The 20415-nt window shown below is 36.9% G+C and overlaps 1 protein-coding gene across 4 annotated transcripts; it reads right to left on the bottom strand.

The window, feature by feature from the left end:
• Positions 1 to 509: 509 nt before the first annotated feature.
• LOC137947936 (polycomb group protein EMF2B-like) lies at positions 510 to 19848 on the bottom strand. 4 transcript variants are annotated; one of them, XM_068793796.1, is made up of 22 exons: positions 19754 to 19848; positions 18720 to 18935; positions 17751 to 17919; positions 17566 to 17621; positions 15065 to 15179; positions 14726 to 14885; positions 14583 to 14648; positions 14360 to 14499; positions 14025 to 14087; positions 13736 to 13854; positions 13029 to 13093; positions 12512 to 12564; positions 12347 to 12400; positions 12198 to 12257; positions 7571 to 7617; positions 6881 to 7104; positions 6401 to 6662; positions 6266 to 6314; positions 5985 to 6068; positions 5459 to 5538; positions 5268 to 5357; positions 510 to 1019 (listed from the first exon to the last, which is right to left on the bottom strand). In XM_068793796.1, exons 2-22 carry the CDS (start codon positions 18752 to 18754, stop codon positions 896 to 898), a joined length of 2115 nt encoding a protein of 704 aa, XP_068649897.1. In that variant the 5' UTR covers positions 18755 to 18935; positions 19754 to 19848; the 3' UTR covers positions 510 to 895. The 4 variants fall into 4 exon arrangements, with proteins under 4 accessions (XP_068649897.1, XP_068649899.1, XP_068649900.1 ...); XM_068793798.1 differs by having other exon boundaries at positions 13736 to 13851; XM_068793799.1 differs by having other exon boundaries at positions 13736 to 13851; positions 14028 to 14087.
• Between the last annotated feature and the right edge of the window lie 567 nt (positions 19849 to 20415).

The raw sequence follows: 20415 nt of genomic DNA, 5'->3' as shown, positions 1-20415 counted from the left end.
GCCTTGCCGGAAATCCAGGCAGGTGATCCCCTTGTAATTGAATTTGGCGGGCTCCCAGCGGCGCACTTTCTCGCCGTGGTGGGCACAGTTCTTGTGGCACCCATTGATCTTGAAATCGTACATCGGCAACTTGTCAGATTGGCATATTTTAGCCGTCGGATTGGATAATTCCGACAGCTTCACGTGGATGAAACGGAGACAGGGCACTTCGTGAGAAGTCTTTACACACGACAACGGCCTGGATGCATTTTTCTAATTTCTCCCGCGGATCGCGACAACAAGCTATATTCGCGCTTCATATGCACACGTGTCACGAAAACCACAATAAAAACTCGCAAACTACAGATTTGGTTGCTCTCCTTACGACATGTAACTTGCACTTGGCTGCTTACAGAAGTACAATCTTAACGTGAGATGCTCGTAAGAAGCTATTTTTAATACGAGCCCAGCCCAGGTGTTTACTTGTCAGAGATAAGAAGAATGGAATATTAAATTAATAATTAAAAAGCTTTAAAAGAACAAAATAAATATATTAATATTTAAAATAAAATCCTCCTAAAACTTGAATGAACCCTGTATAAAATGTGATACAAGATCATAACAAAAAAAAAAAAAAATAATGTGAAACAAGAATATGATCTCCGATACAAAGTTTGAAATCTCCTAATGCCCAGTAAGAAATTCCCTGGCCCTCTAGCAGCGCTTGGATAGACGAATATACATGAGAAGAGAAATTAGACTGGCAAATAAAACAGAGGGTACCTACAAAGAATGATAATCCCATCTCCTTTTTTTACTGTAGAATCAGACCCCATGCAGAATGCAGCAAGGGGCAGAGGATTAGTGAATTGAAACGATCTCTGTTGTTAACAAGGCCCAACTATTGAAGTCATCTTCAACTTAGGTTAGGATCTGCAGTCTTGTTTTGGAAACTTTCAAGAATTAAATTACAGTTGTTCATGCTACGGGCGTCAAGAAGACTGTGATTCCAGAGTTTTATCATGAAAAGCCTCCAGCACCTGCATAAATCATACAAAAGGTCAACTCCTCATATCAATTTCTTTTTTCAATCTAAACACTTTAATATCTGATTGATGATGAACTGAAGGGCATCAATGCTTTCATCACAATTACTGACATATTTGCTGCAAAAAAGTGTATACTATTTGTAATATATTTAAACAAGAAAACTAGCATCAAATAAGGATAACCATATCCCCAGAAATCTTCTAAAAAATTTAATGATTCTCTTTACTTATTCAACATTTTGAAGCCACTTTCTATAACAGAAATTTTGAGGAAACTTTTATTGCGATCATTTTGTTTAAGAAAATGCCACTCATTTCATCTGAAAAATACACTGCTCAAGCTTAGTTCTATGCAGACCTTTTTCTTTCAATAAGGAATCCGTTAAGTTATGCTAAAATTTTCATTGAAACGAAAATTTCCATCCATTAGGCAGGCTAGTTCGCTTGCTTGCCAAAATGTACAACAACTCATAGTAATCCGCCTACCATGAGTGTACCAGTAGGCATCAACCATTTTACTATTTCGGAACAAGATTGTCTTGTGGGTGCAAGTCAGAGCTCCCAACAACCTAATCCAAGATAGTAAGGTTGAAACACAGGCAGTCTTGCTAAGACTAGAAAATCATGTAGGCCTGCAAATGGTTCATAATTGAAACCATTAAGAGCAAGATTGGTTTTCAGTTCTGCATGGCGGCTGATCTGCTTTCGTTCTGTAAATCTCTCATGGGTACCCCTATGCCGAGTCTTGGAAAGATGATGCTCTCTGCATGTGCTAGTTTTATCCCGTGGGGTCTTTGGAATGAGCGAAATAGAAGACATTTTGATGCAAAAAGCGAATCTCTAGACCGAGTTGTGGACAGAGTGGTTGGGCAAATATCAACTTGGCTATTAACCAAGAAAGTTTTCTCTCCTTATCTGGGTTCTCCTCCATTCGTGAAAATTGGAGAAACTTAGCATTGATGCACATTGGGAAAAAGCCTCCGGTCATGAAAGAATGGTCTCCTCCTGATCCTGGTTTCCTAAAGTTAAATTTTGACGGTTCGTCTCTTGGCAACCCTGGTATTTCTGGCTTCGGAGGAGTTATTTCAAACCATTCCGGTAATCAGCTCTTCACTTATGCCGGACCCCTTGGTATATCAGACTCTACATCTTGCTGAATTGCACGGTCTCCTCTCCGGTCTTCGTATCTTCAGAGATAAATGTAGGGGGCCTCTCCACATTGAAGGTGACTCCAAAGTGGTGATAGGTTGGTGTGAGAATGCATTTTCTCCTCCGTGGAGGCATTGGGATACATTTAAAGAAATTTTAGATATTACCTCAATTGTTCCTTGTATTTGGTCTCACATTCTGAGATCCGCAAATTCGGCGGCTGATGTGCTTACCAGGCAAGGAGCTACCCTACAATCACTGGTTGTAAGGGACGTGCTCCCTCAAATTTTGTAATTCTCTTTCGTTTTATTAATACATCTTCAAAAAAAAAAAAAAGCATTGAAACCATTAAGAGCCGTTTCATTACTCTTTTTGATAACTCTATCATTATTATGCTATCTACTCCATCCAAAACATTTAAAAGGTATTCCATTAGCCGTTTGTTCATCTAACTACTAGTAAATGGGTAGATAGGTCAATGAAGAGGGCAATCAAGAATTTAAGAACTCAAAAAAAATCTTTGATGCTAAATGGGAAAAGTCCTATAGAGGTATATCTTAAGTTTTGTTGGTTCATAAATGGTAAAACACCTATGTAAGGATATTTTGGTCATTATGCATAGTTGTATGTCTCTCATAAAGTTACAACTTCATACTAGGTCTCTAGTTTTCAGTTTTTGTTGAATTCTAACTTGTATTTGTGAAGTTATAAGAGTATTTGTTATGAAGGGCAGACATGTCCTTTCATTGTAACTTTCACTTTAGTGAGATTATTAACAGAGAGGGCTATATTTTTTAGCTCTCATTCAATGCAGCTTTCATTGCTGCTTGCCCTCTCTCTCTCGTCTCTTTCTTTTCTCCTTCTCTTCTCATTTCCTCTATCTAATCTTGCAATATTACAATAAAGTTAGAATAATAAGACTCCCAAATAGCTTGTCATTTTGAGACGGAATTGAACTCAATCACATTAGTATCAATGCAGAATGTGTTTGGGCCTCAGCCCAGTTTATGCTCTATTGAACATGTGCTCTCTGTATGTCCATGTCTAAAATCCATTATATGTAAACCTGAACGTGAGAGAGTGTAGTCTTAAGAAGTGTTGCTGTCTTCATAATGTTAAACAATAGACCTTCTAGTCATCTTGGAATTCAACCGGCCTCAATCCACCATTCAAATAATCCCAAAGAAATCAAAGAATAATCATGCTTGACAGTTAGTTTGGTACCCTGTGCCGAGCTCTTCCCTCTAGTTTTCTAGCTTGCTCAAACACCTCAGGTTTTGACTATGACTCCTTTTTATTGATGGATAGCTAATAATTGTGTAAAAAATGTGAAACTTAGAGAGAGAGAGAGAGAGAGAGAGAGAGAGAGAGAGAGAGAAGAGAAAAAGAGGAAGCTCTGAATGAGCTATGTTGAAGATCGTGCACAACTCCCAATGTTATTTATTAGGTTTTGAGGACATTGACAAGTAGACAGACTAAATCAAGCATGCTGAACAAGATAGTGGCATAATATAAAATGTCTGATCATGCAAAATTACTAAAATACCCTTAAGCTGATTTTATCACAAATTGAAACTCAGACTTCCATCAGGCCTATAGGGAAAGAAAAACCCCAGCTGTAAGCAATTCATTTCATTCTTCTCTCCATTACCCTTTCTAGTGAGGGTGAGGCACATTTTTGCACAAGTATCTCTGGGAGAGTACAGAATTTTGACCACCTCGCACACCTGCTCATCACCTCCTGTCCGCACCACTTATTTCCTTCCCTCAATACTCCCTACTTCCCCCCAAAGGTAACCCACTTCCTTTGGCGCATAATTAGAGGAAAATCCTTACCACTAGCAGAGATTGAGAATTCGACACACAGCATTCTTTTCTGCGCCATGTGTTTTCAACTAGAAAAATTCTTACCACTGGCAGAGATTGAGAATTCAAAACACCACATCCTTTACTACACCAGCAAGCCTGTTTCCAACTATCTTCCTAACACGTGTATCAGACATAACAGAAGACTAGGGACTGCCTTTTTAGTAAAATGCTTAGGTAATAATCGTAAATGGAGCCTGCCTAGTGCAGGTTAATCTAAATTGAATTTTAGTGGTTGCTCTACACGCAACCCAATCCCGAAGGTTGGTAGGGGAATAATCCATTGTAACCTAGGCACAACAACTCCTGATTCCTCTTAGGAGTCACTAAAGTAACTGAAAGTCTGAAAAGGAGATGTTTGCCTTCTTCAAGATTTGAGACTCCTTTGTCAATCTTTCTCTGGTCTGCACACACTTGAGTGAGATTGGCACTAGTGATTGGATGGTTTTTTTTTTTTTTTTCTTCCCCACTCCAACCAACGCTCCCCTGTTCCCCAAGATAATAGAAACTGTCTCCTAACTTGACAATACTCAAGCGCATACTCCACAAGAAGCAATTTAGCTGATTTGCTCTCTAGGGTCAAAGTCCAACAACACCTGGAAACATGATCCCACTTGCTTCAGCCATCTTTTCACTAGTCTTCACCTTTTTTTTTTTTTTTTCGTTTCTTTATAGCCAGTTTTATCTTCTTTGATCTAGATCCTCCAGGGGTCCTCCATCCTCCTCTTCAATAAAATCTATTTTCAGCCACATAAAGCAAATAGTAAAACAAAAAAAAATCAGATTGTTATTCCATCCCCAATTCAAAGTCTACTCCCGAGTTACAGTTCATTTAAGTACACTTAGAAGGCTTTTTTCGGTTGACACTGAGTGAACTTAGAAACTAAGAGTCTTATATGTTATGTTAGCTTGGTCAATCTCTTTCAATAAATATTATTATACTCTTTTTTGTACTCTACAAACAACGAACTCCTATTTAAGGAAATAGGTTGGTCATGTAAATATGAGTAAAAAAAGACCCTTCAATCTTCCTCTCATAACTCCACTCTTCTTCTCACTTTCCCCTTCTCTGTCTTAGGATTTATTTCTTGAAAAGTTTCAAAAAATTTCGCATTTAAAAAAAAAAAATTAGACACTTTTTTTGGCTTAGAGAAGGTATGAATAATCACCGTAATGGTCTATATATGAAAATGTTTTGATATGCATAAACTCAATTAAGCCTACCAAATTAGAGCTGGTTCTCGAACAAGATCTGGTCCATGCAGCTTTGAGAATGCCTCACATGCCCACGGTATATGCCCATCTGCCAAAACCCTGCAACCATTAAAAGCCTATCTTTGTCAGAATATAAGATCAGAGAAAAAGAGTCAGAGAGCAATGATGATATAACAGAATGACTCAGGAAAATGTGGTACCTTTGCTTCCTCACAAATGAATTCCATAGGTGCATGATCTGCTTCTCATCTTTGGTCACATCCACAAAATCATCAAGCATCTACATCATGCAAGTCAGGGCTATTACATAGAGAATCATCCCAAAAAAGTCAAGTTCATTATGTGGAGAATCATCCCAAAAATGTCAAGTTGATTACATGGAGAATCATCCCAAAAATGTCAAGTTGATTACATAAAGAACCATCTCAAAATAAAAGATCACTTGCCAGATCTAAAGTTGTGATTCCAAGGGATGGCTCATACCCTTGTTCATCCTTAGCCTCAACCAGATACAGAAGGGAACCAGCCTTAGTTATCATTCTCTTTTTCTTCTTGTTTTTCTTCTTTGACTTTTTTTTTTGGAGGTGAGGGTTAAAAGGATGAGAGGCCTCATAATAACAGAAAAGAAACATATCTACACTATTTCATCAATTAGTGATTTAAAATCCCTATATCTTTAAAGACGTACAGAATAATAAGAACAACAAGTCAAAAATTTAACCATACCCTACGATCCTCGAAATCTGCAATGTCATCATCAACTTCATCCTCACTGTCACGATCAGAAAGTACTTGATCCAATGCCATTGGCTTCAATCACAGTAGACACTTCAGTTTCTCAAGAAAGTTACTGATGAATTCACAACTAAGAATCCAATTTCTATCTAAGAATTGTTCAGACCCCTAAATAAACAAATACAGTAAACTTATATTTTAGAATAGATGGCCCTAGACAAGTGGGACACAGAAAAGGAACATATAGTCAAAAGTTACAAAAATATGTTTACCTGTGCCCTGTGAGAATGAAAAAATTGACGCTTTTGTAGAAGAGCCCGACTGGAAAGTGTATAACTATGTTAGTTAAAAGAGTCCATTTCATGTGACTGGAAGTCCAACAGACGTATTTGAATGGGATACATTACTTTCTCGGATCACCTCGCTCTGCTGATATTTTCCTAGTCTTTGCAAACTGCAATACTGTAGGAGTTGTGATATTACTGCCTGATGCTGGATGAGCACAATCAGTACCAGTGGACCCAACAGCAGTAGCAGCATAGGCACCAGGTACACTGTTGGAAGTAACAGGTTCAGGACACTGTTGGATTTGAGTTTCAGATTTATGCCTTTCTGAATGCAGATGAGCTTCACTGGGAATTGCTTTTGGAGTTTTCTCTCCTTTGCCATCTGAACCATATCATCTTAATTTTGTAAGCCTTCATTAGAAAGGGGAAATAAATACTCAACACTCACTAGTGTGTACTGCACTGATACAGGGAATTTAAATAGTAGATGACAATAATATTAACAAAAAATAGTACAATAATACCAAAATCAAATGAAATAAAAAATAATATGAAGAAGAATATGAGGGATTACGACCAAATAATGAGTGAAGTACCAACCAGTCTCACATCTTCTAAAAGAGAATCCATTAGATGGTTCAGCATCTTTTGAATATGTCAACATAGGCGTGTGAGGGGAGCTTGCACCCGCCTCCTTTTCAAGAGAACCCTCTTGAGAAGCTTCCCTGCCTTCTACAGGTGAGTCCAACTTCATGATATGTGGACAGACATGCTTCACATCTTGGACCACATTCTTCAACCTTCTACGCTTCCGTGGTTTTGACCTGCCCACAAAATTGAGTGAGAATTTTCAACTTGATATTGTCAGAATATATATGCAATTTATCTGCTCAAAAAATCTCCTAGAAAACGAACTGTTAAAAAACAAGAAGAGGGGCATTCTGGTCATTTTACCTTGTCGTTATTTATATATCTTGATATAATATTTTTCTACATGTCTGTCAAACTATGGCAATGGACCAAATTTCATGTAGAGGGGACAAGTAGAATAGGAGATATAGAGAATTAGGGTTTTCACTTAAAGTAGGGGCAATGTAAATTGTACTCAACCCTCCGAACCCTAAGCTATAAATAGAAGCTGGGGGACATCCAGGCCCCCAATCTCAGTCTTTTTCTCAATTATCTCTTCTTCGCTTTCTCTCCCTCTCATTCTCTCTCTCCAACCTTCTTTCTTCTTACTTGTTCACAAATTTATGTAGTCACTAAAGGAAGATGAACCAGGAAATTTACCCATAGGAAAATGTTTGAAGCCTTGGGTCAACTCCATCTGCAACAATCTGGTAGTGAAAACAGTCCATAAGAATTTTCTCAAAAAAAAAAAAAAAACAGTCCATAAGTATTAAAACGTTTTTTCAAAAAAATGATTTAAATGGTCACACCAACCCACCATTGTTCACAATGAAGGGAATGGAAACTGAAAAGTATGAGGTGAAACAGAACAAAAACTAAGGTTTTGAAAAAATGTGAAAATGCAATATGAGGGAGACTTGCATTTACAGACAAAAGGATGCAGGAAAACTCTGAACTTTTCACAGATAAACTTTTTGCCTGAAAACATAAAGTGAGCATCCCACCAGTACATTTAAAGTACTGAAGAATAAAAGTTGACCTATGGAAGAGTTCCTCATGGAGCCTCTGGGAGTACACTTTTTTTTTAAATGATGCTGAATTTTATTAAATCAAAAGCTCAAACAAACACGATTACAAGGGGGGAAGTCTTCCCAAACAATGAGAGATTGCTGGGAGGTTCCGACTTTAGCCAATTTATCAGCCATGGAATTGACTGATCTAGGAATGAGATTCCAATTACAATGAATTGAGGACACAATGTCAGCAATATACTCTAGGAGTACACTTGCGAATTTTGCCACAAGAGTTTGTTGTTTGCAATCTCTTCAGACGTATAACAACGATTGGCTTCTGTTTTAATAGGAGAAAAATGTTCCATTGAGTAGTTCAGCAATTTCCACCAAAACATTCTTTTCACTTTCAGACTGGAAACATAAAGGACAATTCCTAGGGCAAAAAATAAAACGATTGGCTTCTGTTTTATTAACCTGTTACACTTTTTGCCATGTGGTCCTACTAGGAACACTTTTCCATTAATTGTATCTATTATCATCATTTTGGAATTATACTAGGGCAAAAATAAGATGATCCAACGTTTCAAAATTAGGTCAAACTTAAGTAATCACATAGATAATGAAAGTGCATCTGTTTAGAAAGGCATCCTATTTATAGTAACTTCATGTGAATTATATAGGAGAGATTGGGAGACTAAATTTGTGGAGAAATATACTAGTAAGTTGTTGATTTTCAGGACTCCATGGATTTAGCTCATGGAGAAAAAGAGAGAGACACCCATTGGACTTGTGTCCTAACCCTCCCCCTGAAGCTCAAATTATAGATGTCGTCCCCTTGTTTGCTGGAGTATGAGATTTGTTGTCTAGTTAGGAGTGATGTTACTTTTCTCACATATGCTACTGGCAAGTTGGGTCTCTTAATGCCATGGATCCCCAGCTCGAGGAGAAGTACGGAGAAAGGAGGCCTTTTTTAAGAGCACTTATACAACGAAGAGTCTTGTTGAAACCATTGGGCTAAAAGGCTCAAACCTTTTAGGAAAGCAACCCCACAGATCTTATACAAGGATGGCCCGGTCGATACAAACACAAATTCCAACACTCCCCCGCACGGGAAAACCCGTGGACAAATTCACCGGAAAAACCCGGGACAAACTCCTGGAAAAACCCAGGACAAATTCACCAGAAATACCTGGGACAATTCGGTGGGAGCAGGACTCGAACTCGGGACCAACCTGCTCTGATACCATGTTGAAACCATTGGGCTAAAAGGTTCGAGCCTTTTAGAAACAGGTGGGAGCGAGACTCGAACTCGGGACCTACCTTGCTCTGATACCATGTTGAAACCATTGGGCTAAAAGGCTCGAACCTTTTAGGAAAGCAACCCCACAGATCTTATACAAGGATGGCCCGATCGATACAAACACAAATTCCAACAAGTCTCATAGTGATGGTGAATTTTTTTTTATCAGAGATGATGACTAGAGTCAAGTTCTTTAGACATCCAAGAAAGGGGGAGAATGGAAGATGAAAAACTTGTGTGAAGGACCGATTGCATAACAAGTTGAGGCAGAATGAGCTGAAACTGAAGAGTTGTGAGCTCTTGGAAGACTCCAATGGGAAACATTTATTACTCTTTTCTTATATATGCAATGTAACAAGCTGAAGTTGTAACCTCTAACTTGAGCGGGAGTGTTTGAAGATGTTACTTGTGTTTACACAAGTTTCTTGGAATGTGTTTTCGAAAGGTGTAAAGGGAATAGGGGTATTAATGTTTTTTTATCGGTGTTTTATGTTATAAATAGGTGAGAAGAGGGAACCCTAAGTAGCTTCTCTCCCCCAATTCAAATGAGTAAATTCTTCTCTAGCTCTCTCTCCTCCCATTTTTCCTCTCTTTTTCTTGTGAGATCATGAAATTTCACACTACTATTAAGTTCTAGAAAGACTATTGGCTTGAAGGTACTTCTCTAGCATAGACTTAGTTCAAACTGTTTTGGGTTGTGGTGATAGCAATGTGAAAGTACTCGAGTACATTCCAAGTGGAGGATGAATCTCTTGGGTCAAGTAGCCCTACCAACCAAACAACTTCTCACCCATGCTTGATTCTAACTACTGCTTTCATACAGAGGACAAGCTAACTCAAAAATAATGTCCACACGCGACATATTTGTGGCCTTTACGAGAACTAGCTAAGGTTTTTTGTGCACCCTCCAATCTCCTCATGTAGAAGCCTTTGGACAACCGAAGTTCTCTTCTTCAAATGGTGTGTTGCCAACAACAGGCTTCTTATAGTTCATACATTGAAAGAGGAGTGATCCAAAATGCGAACCTCCACTACAAGTTGGTAGTGCTAATTAGACCATCAACCACCTGCTTGTTCTTTTTCCTTCTACCTTCTATTGGAGGGTTCCTTAATCAAAAGGTTTTGGAGTTCAGTCATGCTAATTAAACAATTAACCACCTAACTAAGGGTGGGCATCAAGTCCGATTTCACGAGGAACACCCAGAACTTTGAAGATGGATTTTGTTTACACCTTGCAAGGTTAAGGGTAAAAACCCCGCTCAAATTCAGGGCGGGGATGGGATTCCCCAAACTCAACCCATGGAGTCGAATACCAAATTTGTCTCTAGTAAAAAACTAAAAAGACACACATAATACAAATAATCTTTTACATATCCCAGGGAATTTCAATAAAAATGTTTACGTTTTCAAAGAAAACTACTTTAAATGTTAGAAGTTAATGAGAAATTTAATGCTTCACAGCTTTCTTTTTATTATTTTTACCTTAAACTCTTTATTGATCGTTTTGGTTTTTATCATATTTTGAATTGGCACAAATTGTAAATTTTATTATTTAATTAATTTTACTTTTCAACATTCAATGATTGTTTTGTTTTTTATATTTTAAACTTTTCTTGAGTTGTGACCAATGTTAAAGCGAGCGATTGGATGAGACCCATGGTCTAAGTGTAGTATTGTCCAAGTCAGATTCAGGGCTGAAGGAAATGTTATTACATCGGGGACGGGTTTAATTTTTTAAACCCGACATGGTTTTTTTCAGTTTCAGGTTTTGGAGACAGAATTCGGGGTTACGATCGCTGTCACGGTCGAGGTGGGGTTTAACCCGTGCCCACACCTACACCTACTTGTTCTTTGCCCTTGTACCTTCTTTTTGAGGGCTCCTTGATCAAAAGGTTCTCGTGTACATGTTCTCAATCTAGCCTTCAATGAGGAGCTAAATCCCGAAATACTTAATTGGTCAGTTCCTTGGCTATGTAAGACCTAGTGGAAGATTATGTTGGCCACTATCTAGTGGTATATTGCAAAAAAAAAAAAAAAAAACAAGCCTCTAGATGGTCTCAGATAGACCAACAAACATTGGTGGGGTCATTGAGAAAATCATCCAACAACTCATGGCGCTAAGGCAGGTCATTCACAAGAATTTAGGAATTATCCAAGGATTCAATGTAATAGGGAATTCGACAAATTATTCTCTCCCAACAAAATTCTGGTATCTCCAACCTGATGCCCTCCTCCAATAGGATTCTAATGCTTACTTTTGGCTGTGATTCTTAGGGTAACATAGGGCCAAGGTTTTGGGTGGTCTTATTAGGAATCATGAGACAAAATCACTCACCACTTGCTTGATTCCCCTAAGGATCACTGCTTCCACTGAAGCCAAGATTAGCACCCTAGACATGCTCTGATGTAATTCCATAACAAGTTCCACACACCTCTCCTTGTTGAGGGGCCTCTTAGGCTTTTGTTTGTGAAGGCTGTGCAAAGTTGACCCCCTTGGCTGCTATTCTCTTTCTTTGAGGACATTCAGGATGTTGCGGACTCTCTATGTCGTTTCAATGCATATGAAAGATCTACTAGAAAGCCTTAAGCACATCTTTGCAAGTAAATTTAGCTGCCAGAGGGGCAAGCTGCTTTTTTTTCCTGTTTTGTAATTTCTAGATTATTTTTTTTGCTGCTCTTCCTCTTCTCTTCTCCTGAAGGTTGCTTTCCTCTTTTTGTTCTCTTCGCTCTCAACAAAGCTCGTATTCCAGAAAAAAGAAAAAGAAAAGTTTTCAAACCATTTAATCTTTTCCAACTTGCCTCCCCAAAACTCTCAGAAAGTTTGACATTCATAACAAGACCCAGATTCTCACAAGCTTTATTCGGAATACTTTCATGAACTTGTAATGCAATGTGCAGCTGATGCACAGAACAAAAGGCAATAAGCAGCTCAACATTATCAAGGAAGTCAAAGTAGTAAAAGAAAGCTTCTAACCTCAGCCCTCCAAATATCAGTCTTCACAGATACATTCACAGCCTGATATTCTTCAGTCACCTGGAGAATAAATGACCCTGCTTTTTAGCTTGGAGTGTGAGAAATGCATAGCTGTCAACTGTCATTAGAGACTCTAGAAGTTTACCAACCCAAAACTCAAAACTGAACAAGTCATGAGAGCAGGTCAAATGGAACCGCAATCCCTACATAAGAAAAATAAGAAATAATGGTACAAATATTAACAACAACACAAAAGATAAAGAGCCTGAATTTTACAAGCAATTTAAATAAGGAATAAAAGTAACAGCCACTACCTTGAAGCTTCCACATCGCACTAAACAGAATGGACAGGAGAATTCTTCCGTTACTGTTGCAGGGAAAACAGAGTACAAAAGAAGTTTTTAAGTACATTACTTAGAAAACAACGACCTGAAAGGAACATCATTTTTCCATGAAAAATGGAAAACAGAAATTACAGCTCCTGAACAGCTTGAAAAAAATATAAAAAGCTTCCAAACAGATTTCAAATTTCAGGACACACAAAATGTTAATTTTATGAATTGTGAAAAAAAAACGTTATCATTTCATTGACAATGACAAACTTTTTTTTTATGCATGCACGTCAAAGTTTTAGCTCCACAGGATATTTTCATTTTCTATATAGACCATAGTTATAAACTGGATAGCACAGAGAAGATAACACATCCAAAACTAAGAACAGTAACATTATGTACTAAACTCTAATAAAGATAACATTCAACATAGAAATCTCTATGACTGAAAAAACAGGTCTGGATATAAAAAATAGATTACTGAAAATAAATTGCTCACCTTCTGTCTTCTGTAATGTATTGTTGTAGTACCTGTAGTTGAATGTGACATTACCTGCTCTCAACCTAGGCAAAAAAATCAGAAAATAGGGTAAACAAACCACAGATAGACATATCGATTGCTCTTTGCAAGTACTTGGATGAGACACTTATAGCAGACAAATTCAGATGGGTGTAGAATCTCTATTGTAAGTAACAAAACCTACTTAGCTGCCTACATGAGAATATGTCCATGATCTGCTCTACATTTTGACAGCTCAATCATTTAGAAAAGATGATAAAAGCTGTAAGTCAAACAGACCTTGGGTCAAACTCATTACACATACATCTGTTGATCATTTTGCTAAGCACCAACAGAGTGAATGAAATTATCACATCATAACAACTTTCCACTGTTACAATTTTCCGACTTCGTAAAGATGGTTTTCATTCCCTTGACATGCACTGGACAGACAAAAGTGATGACCAGATACTGACATTTGTAATGTCTTTCAGAAAGTAATAGTACAGCATTTTTGTCATGTTTTTCAAAACTAGTAGTGCAGTGTTTGTGTCACGCTATATAAACAAATAGAGAAGTATTTGTCATGTTAAAAACTTTATATGCATGTTGTGGAGGAACCCCAACAAACCCGCTAACACCAAGGTTATTAATGAATATTATCAAAGACATTTTGAAAAAAGGAAATGAAAAAGACAACATGTTACCGCATAATATGAGCTAAGGATGAGCTTGGAACATCTTCAAATGAGTAAGAGTCATATGGAGATCTCTCCACTGCTCCAATCTCTTGGGCAAAAACACTTACTTGCACTCGCTTCAACTGCTTTGAAATGAAAGGAAGTTTGATGACTATACTAATCTTCCCACAAAATGAAAATGAAAAATGATAGCGGATATAGAAGTCACCAAAGCCCAAAAGCATAAGGCTGTTTAAATATGATTTTTTTTTTTTTGAAAAGCTTCAAAGTTGAAATAGCAGAAGCAGAAACTCACTACGCTTCCTGAAGTATGGGAGCCTTGAAACATTATGCAATTGTCCTCGTTCATGCATCCAGGCTGCAAAATAATAGCACTAAATTCATCAGAAATCTTCTCAACAACTGAAAATCTAATTGAGCAATCACAAAAAATGTAATACAAATATAAGTACAAGCAGGCCATAAGTACCAAATCTGGCACAAGCCACCGCACTTAGATGGAACTAATAAACAGGAAAGGGTTTCTCGTGCATTTTTTTTTTTTTTTGAACCATGCATGATAACATAAAAAGTAACTAGTGACAGAAAATTTTCTAGAACAAGAAGTAGGTCTATTTGCATCTACTATGCCTTCAGGAAACTGGTGTGCATGTCAACAGTTAATAAAGTCTCCGCTCTATTCCCCAAGTTAAAGCTTGCGGACTTATTCCATGATGAATAGAGTAACTCCATTTGCAGCCTGCCCCAAAGGCAGCTTCCTTCCAACTTCGCTGACACAGAAATACAAGTTATGAGTTAAAAGCCTTCACGTTGCATTGAAAATCAAATAGACTAATTAAAATTTTTATCTTACATCGAAAAGAACCAATGTCCTGATCCTTCAAGAAATCATTTTCATCGGAACTGTTTTTTAGTTCACCTAGAAAAATTTTATCAAGTAAGCATTTTATCATAAACAACACTCTCAGTAAAGGTGCTTTTACACAGAAACCCCACCATAACTGAGAAGCAAGATAGAAAGGCTGCTTGATTTGCCATCAACTAAGAGATTTTTTAGCTCGGGAAGGACGAAAGTAGCTTCCGTATGATCCTTCCTCCCATCATCATAGAAGGCACTCAGTATAAATGCTCGACTGAGCCTATAAATTGAAAAATGCTGTCATACAAGAACGTCAGAGCACAATAACTAGCAAAAAGGTATTTTTTTCCAGAGAAGGAAATAAAGGATAGACTTTAGAAATCAAAGATTACCAATTCAGACATTATAAGAGAAAATAGCTCACAGTTATGTACCGATTCAGTCATTATAAGAGAAAATAGTTCACAGTTATGTACCTCTTCAATAGTAACACCGAGAATAGGCCTTACTAATAAGACATACAAAGGAAACATCTTCTGCACTTGCTCTCCATTATTCATGGCAGCAGAGAGTGATATTGTCATTTTTATTCTGTGAAAGTAAACCCAGTGGTCAAGTTAATGTTCTAAGCCAGAAGAGTCAAAGCGACCATGCCAAAAAATGTAAATAACTAATGACCAAGGAATCAAAACACAAGGGTAAAAAGCATAAACAGTTACACTAAAAATTATAAAAGGGATTTACAGTATGCTTTTCAGGCTTGTCTTTAGGACCATGTACACTTAGAAGATTACATCCACTCTTAACTGTTTGTTTGTTCACAACTCAACATCAAGCCATCAATGCCTTAAGTTTATTGGCCACCTGTTTAATGCATTAAAATTTAAGGATCTACATAGTCAATAATTGCCTTTCTAGGTATTGGAAAGAATATTGAAAGGTGTTAAATGTAGTGTAAGGACTAGTTTAGTCATTTTACATGGTCTGTACATGTAAGGTACTATCATGTTCAGAATGTTTAGATGTATCTATGGTAGGGGTGGGCAAGGGTATAGATCAGGATTGGGTTTCCCAAAACTCGAACCCGACTCTAAAACCCGATACCTCAAACCTGACCCCGATCATCATCCCTGCAGACCCTGTCCATGCCCTGTCCCCATAAACCCGACTTGAACCCGCCCCATCCCTACCCCGTTTCATATCCCCACCTTGTCCCCAACCTGAAACGCATCGAATTTTTTTCCCCCGCCCCCACCCCCTATCAGCTAGGTGAAACCCAAACCTGGGGTTTTCGGGTTGGGTTGGGTTGGGTTGAGTCAGATTCCCTATGAAACCCGACCCAGTGCCCACCCCTAGTCTATGGTCCTGTTTTTATGTTGTTTAGAGATGTAGATGGGTAGTTATAAGGAGTTAAGTGTTGTAAGAGTAAAAGTGTAATTGTCCCTAAACTTCACTAAATTGAATAAGGGAATTGACGGTCAATTTCTCAGCCCTAATGAGAGCACCTCTCACACTCTGTTTCAGCATCTCCTTTCTTCCTTTTCTCTTTCTCTCACTCAATCCTCTTTTCCTTATTTCTTGACGAAAGAAATAGTTGGTAGGATATCTCAGAAGAAACACAAGGTAGAAACTTGCTTAGGAAGCACAAAACAAATGAACGGAGGAAAGGACACTAAGAGTGTAGACATGAAAAGTAGGAATGGCCAATACATATATAGGAGAATAGTATTCAATAAGTAGTGATGTTTCTTCATAAGATAATTAGTTTAAAGTACTAAGGGAAGTTAGTGCACTTGGAAAGTAGATCACCTAGAGAAAGAGAAAGTATATGTGAATTCCAGGGTGATTTACTTTCCTTAGAGCAAGTAAGTTTATGTGTTCGTGTATCCTATAGAAAGTCTAACGGAATGTATTTTTTTGTATTAGCGTAATCTTATAGAAACTGTTATGGAATTAATTATAAAATGGATTTAGGATGAGATAACTAGAAGAAAATGAAAACTTGGCTACTCCAAGTCTCCAAGTTATAAAATATTTTTTTTATATAAAACTTGAATTTAACTTTTATAAAGATGAAAGTAAAATACTATTTTTATAATAATTTATAATGATATTAAATTATAAAAATGTTTTTTTATTATATAACACATAATTTTGAATTAAATTTGTAAAAAAATTATTTTATTTATTTATTTATTTATCATTAAATTAGTAGTCACAAATTTTCCAAACGCATTAATTCAGAAAATAAAAAATATTCTACTTTATAAAATATCATCAACTAATTTAATTAATATGTATATAAAATATATATATTATTTAATTGCATAAATTAGTTACATACATTATTGAATATTTATCTTATTTAAATAATTAAAATTTGATAAATTATTACAATTATAAACTATTGCTCTCAAACATATTTTTTAAGTTAATAAAGATTATATGTAATATAAACCAATTTATTTTTATATTGATTAATCACTAATTTTTTTTAAAAAAGGAGGACCACCATGGCGGGAGATTTTCTCCCTCAAAAGATCAAAGAAGACAAAACAGTGGACACAGAGGATCTCCCCCAGCCGCCACCCTCCTTTCGTCGAAGGGGGATATGGAATCAGCCATGGAAAGTGGATTTCACTTAAGAGAGATGGAATTTCAGATTCCATTATTTTGTGAAGGAACGAGGTGATTTAATTTCCTTGGATAAACTGAATTCAAACTACTCACATGCACTAACGCGATTTTATCACTTAAGTGAATAGGACCACATTACAGTCCAACTTTCTAAGTGTACTAACAGGCCCTAAATAGCCATAATCTAGATTATGGACATAAAAACACTATAAAATAATATTTCCAAAAAAATCACCAAAATGAAAAAAATGAAAAGTAATTCAGCGTACCAGTCAGATGGATAAGAGAAAAAGAAATTGTAAGAATAACATAAAGTCAATAACCATGAAATTTTACATACCTCCTTTTGCGTTTAGCTTGTATTTTGTAATCCAAACATCTCTGAAGAAACGATGCCTGCAGAATAAAAAAGAAAATTGCAGTTCAACCTCAAGGCCAATGCAAGCAAAAATTCAAGTCAGTGACTATAGGAAGACATACTTCTGATTTAAAAAGCTCCACTGCTTTAGTGCATAAAGTACTTACATTTCGTAAAGCACGGCGTTGAAGAATATTGTAGAGTTCAACAGGTTTGCAGTAAATTGAAAGACTTTCTTCTGCTGCAATTGCTTCTTCTGCAGATAAATGGACACGAGAATCTTGGCGGCACATTTGATCAACAGACCTAGAATGGCTGCAATTGCCACCAAGGTTTCTGCAACATGCGAGAATATGCCCAATTTTACATCCATTCACTGATTTGTAGTAATATAGCCCAAATATGCCTCTGTATTTGATCATGAACTAATGGGTATTACAAAGTTTTGAAGAGGATTGCCTGAATTGCTTTTACTTGGGTTGACCCGAACCCATCCAACTATTGGTTAAGTTGAAAATACATATCCTCATACCAAACATATGGATTTGGTTCCGGTGCATACACAAAACCATACTCGTCCATGCTGGAAAACTGTTTCTCCCACAAATCTTTTTCAAGCAAACATTATTGTATGTTTGCCTTATTTGAAGTATCATTCTTGCATGTTACAAGCTTCAAAGATCTCTCCATGGCCTCATGCATTGGAGGGCCAAAAAACCACAAGAACCAAAATAAAATATGGAGAAGAAGAAGCTAAACCATGGACATGCTCACATAAATTGGATCTTATCAAGTTAATCTGGATTTGACTTGATTTAAAAATATAAACTGGGTCTTCCTAAAGGTTGTCACATACTAGAAAAGAAGTTCAGGTAGATCTCCAAGTACATGTTTGATCCACAGAACCAAACTACACCACACTTGACTTAAAAAAGTAAGAAACGAAATTATTGTTTTTATGAACCATAGACGAATAAAAAATATAAACCATTGAACTATAACCAGATTACCAAGCATTTTTTTCTTTTTTTTAAAGTACCGAGCATAATAAAGTTGTGTTTTACAAGAAAAAGTTTAAAAGAATCAACATCAAAGGTAATATAACTAGTAATAAAAATTGGGTGAGAAAAACATACGAGCTTTCATGAACCACCAAAGGTAAGCCTGGCATTTTTGTACAACAATGTCCAAATAGACAATAACTTCATAGCTCTCTTCCACTCCCAAGAGTAAGTCGATGAATTATGGCTTGGAAATGGAATTTCCTATTCCAAACCAACTGCAAAGCGACCTTTTTAAATAATTGAATTGTGCTCAATCTTTACAGACGACACTAGCAAATAATTACAGCTCTGCAAACAAAGAACCAACTGTAAACCCAACAGCGTCAAGAAAAAATACCCTGCAAAATGCAGCTGTAGCAAGGAAAGAGTTTTCCAAAGTCATATATTGTATCACTAAAACCGCTAATAAAAGAAAACACTTTCCGAATAAACTTATAGTAAATGGGAAAAGCCATGTGAAGCAGAAAAATAAGTCAACTTTCCAGAAGCTAATCTTGCCAACTCAATGACCAGAAATAGAGATGCTCCGAGCTCTTGGCTGGAATACCACTTAAAACCCCACACCAAAACATAAGTTGTGGTGAGGATTCAAAAAGTTGTCACCGATCCAATTAAAAACTATAGATGGGATACGATGCCTTCATAATTCCAACTTTCAACCAAAAAGTGACAAAAGCTTGCGCTATAAAAGTAAAATAGAAGCAGCTAGCCTCTCTATCCGCGCAGTTTAGCTGAACAACAGAGCCATACTCCGAACCAGCCAATTGTACCAAAATCAGGCACCCTGAAGCGAAAGCAGCAGAATCCTAAAACATTTCACGGAAAGACGAACTCTGCAACTGAAACCCCAGGAAACAACAACCGCAAACCCAACCCAGAAATTTCACTTCAAAATCAGAAGCACTAATCAAAAAAATAAAAAATTCAACCCAGAACCCAAAACATTAACAAGCGTAAAAAAAATATCTAAAAACAAAGTTTTAAACAAAAGAAATTCCCCAACAAAAAAAAAAAAAAAACAGATGTAAAAACAGCTCCAGTGGTGGCCTCCAGTATCATACTACGTCTGGAAACGTGATCGATAAAAAAGAGAAGGCATACCGTACCTTTGCCCTAGCTGGAGGTTTCAAATCCGTCGAGTACCTGCAGCAAGTCCGCCGGGGCGGACAAAAGCAATGTCCGAGGGGTTGAAAGAAATTACTCTCAGTATTTATAGTCGCGATGGAGAAGCTGACATCCAGGGATGTAAACCGAAAATATAGAAGCACGAGGGGTACTACTCTACCGAGTGGGAACTCGGAAGTAGAGAACTCGTCAACTACAGACGAGCTTATGATTAAGATAAGATTGGAATAGAAAAAACAAGGCAGCACTTGGTTATTGGAATTGGGTAAAAGCAAGAAGAATTAAAGCCTTGACAAGTCAGAGGTGCACTAAAATGACGAGTTCAAAAGATATTGCCAATCTTTTTTTGATCTTCAGATAAAAGCGTTCAAAAACATTTTTCAATTTTAATTTAAATAAAATTATTATCAAATTTACCCCATTTATTTCTAAATTTTCTCATTTATGTTTTTGAGCAATTTTCCCAATCCACCTTTGTGTCGGCAAAGAACAGGGTTCTCCCTCCTACTTATGCTTGGGTAAGAATATAGTTTTTAAGGAAAATTATTTTATAGAAAAATTTAAGTAAAACCTAATTATATCTTCCAATACTCCTCCTCAAACTAGAGTATATAGCTTTAGCTTGTTACAAAATCTTGTCTAA

Source organism: Aristolochia californica, unplaced genomic scaffold (assembly GCF_029961685.1).
Source record: "Aristolochia californica isolate CCGP_79_NKW_82.1479 unplaced genomic scaffold, dmAriCali1.0.hap1 SCAF_13, whole genome shotgun sequence".
In the NCBI taxonomy this organism is placed as follows: Eukaryota; Viridiplantae; Streptophyta; class Magnoliopsida; order Piperales; family Aristolochiaceae; genus Aristolochia; species Aristolochia californica.
This window is presented reverse-complemented; position numbering and strand designations above follow the sequence as displayed.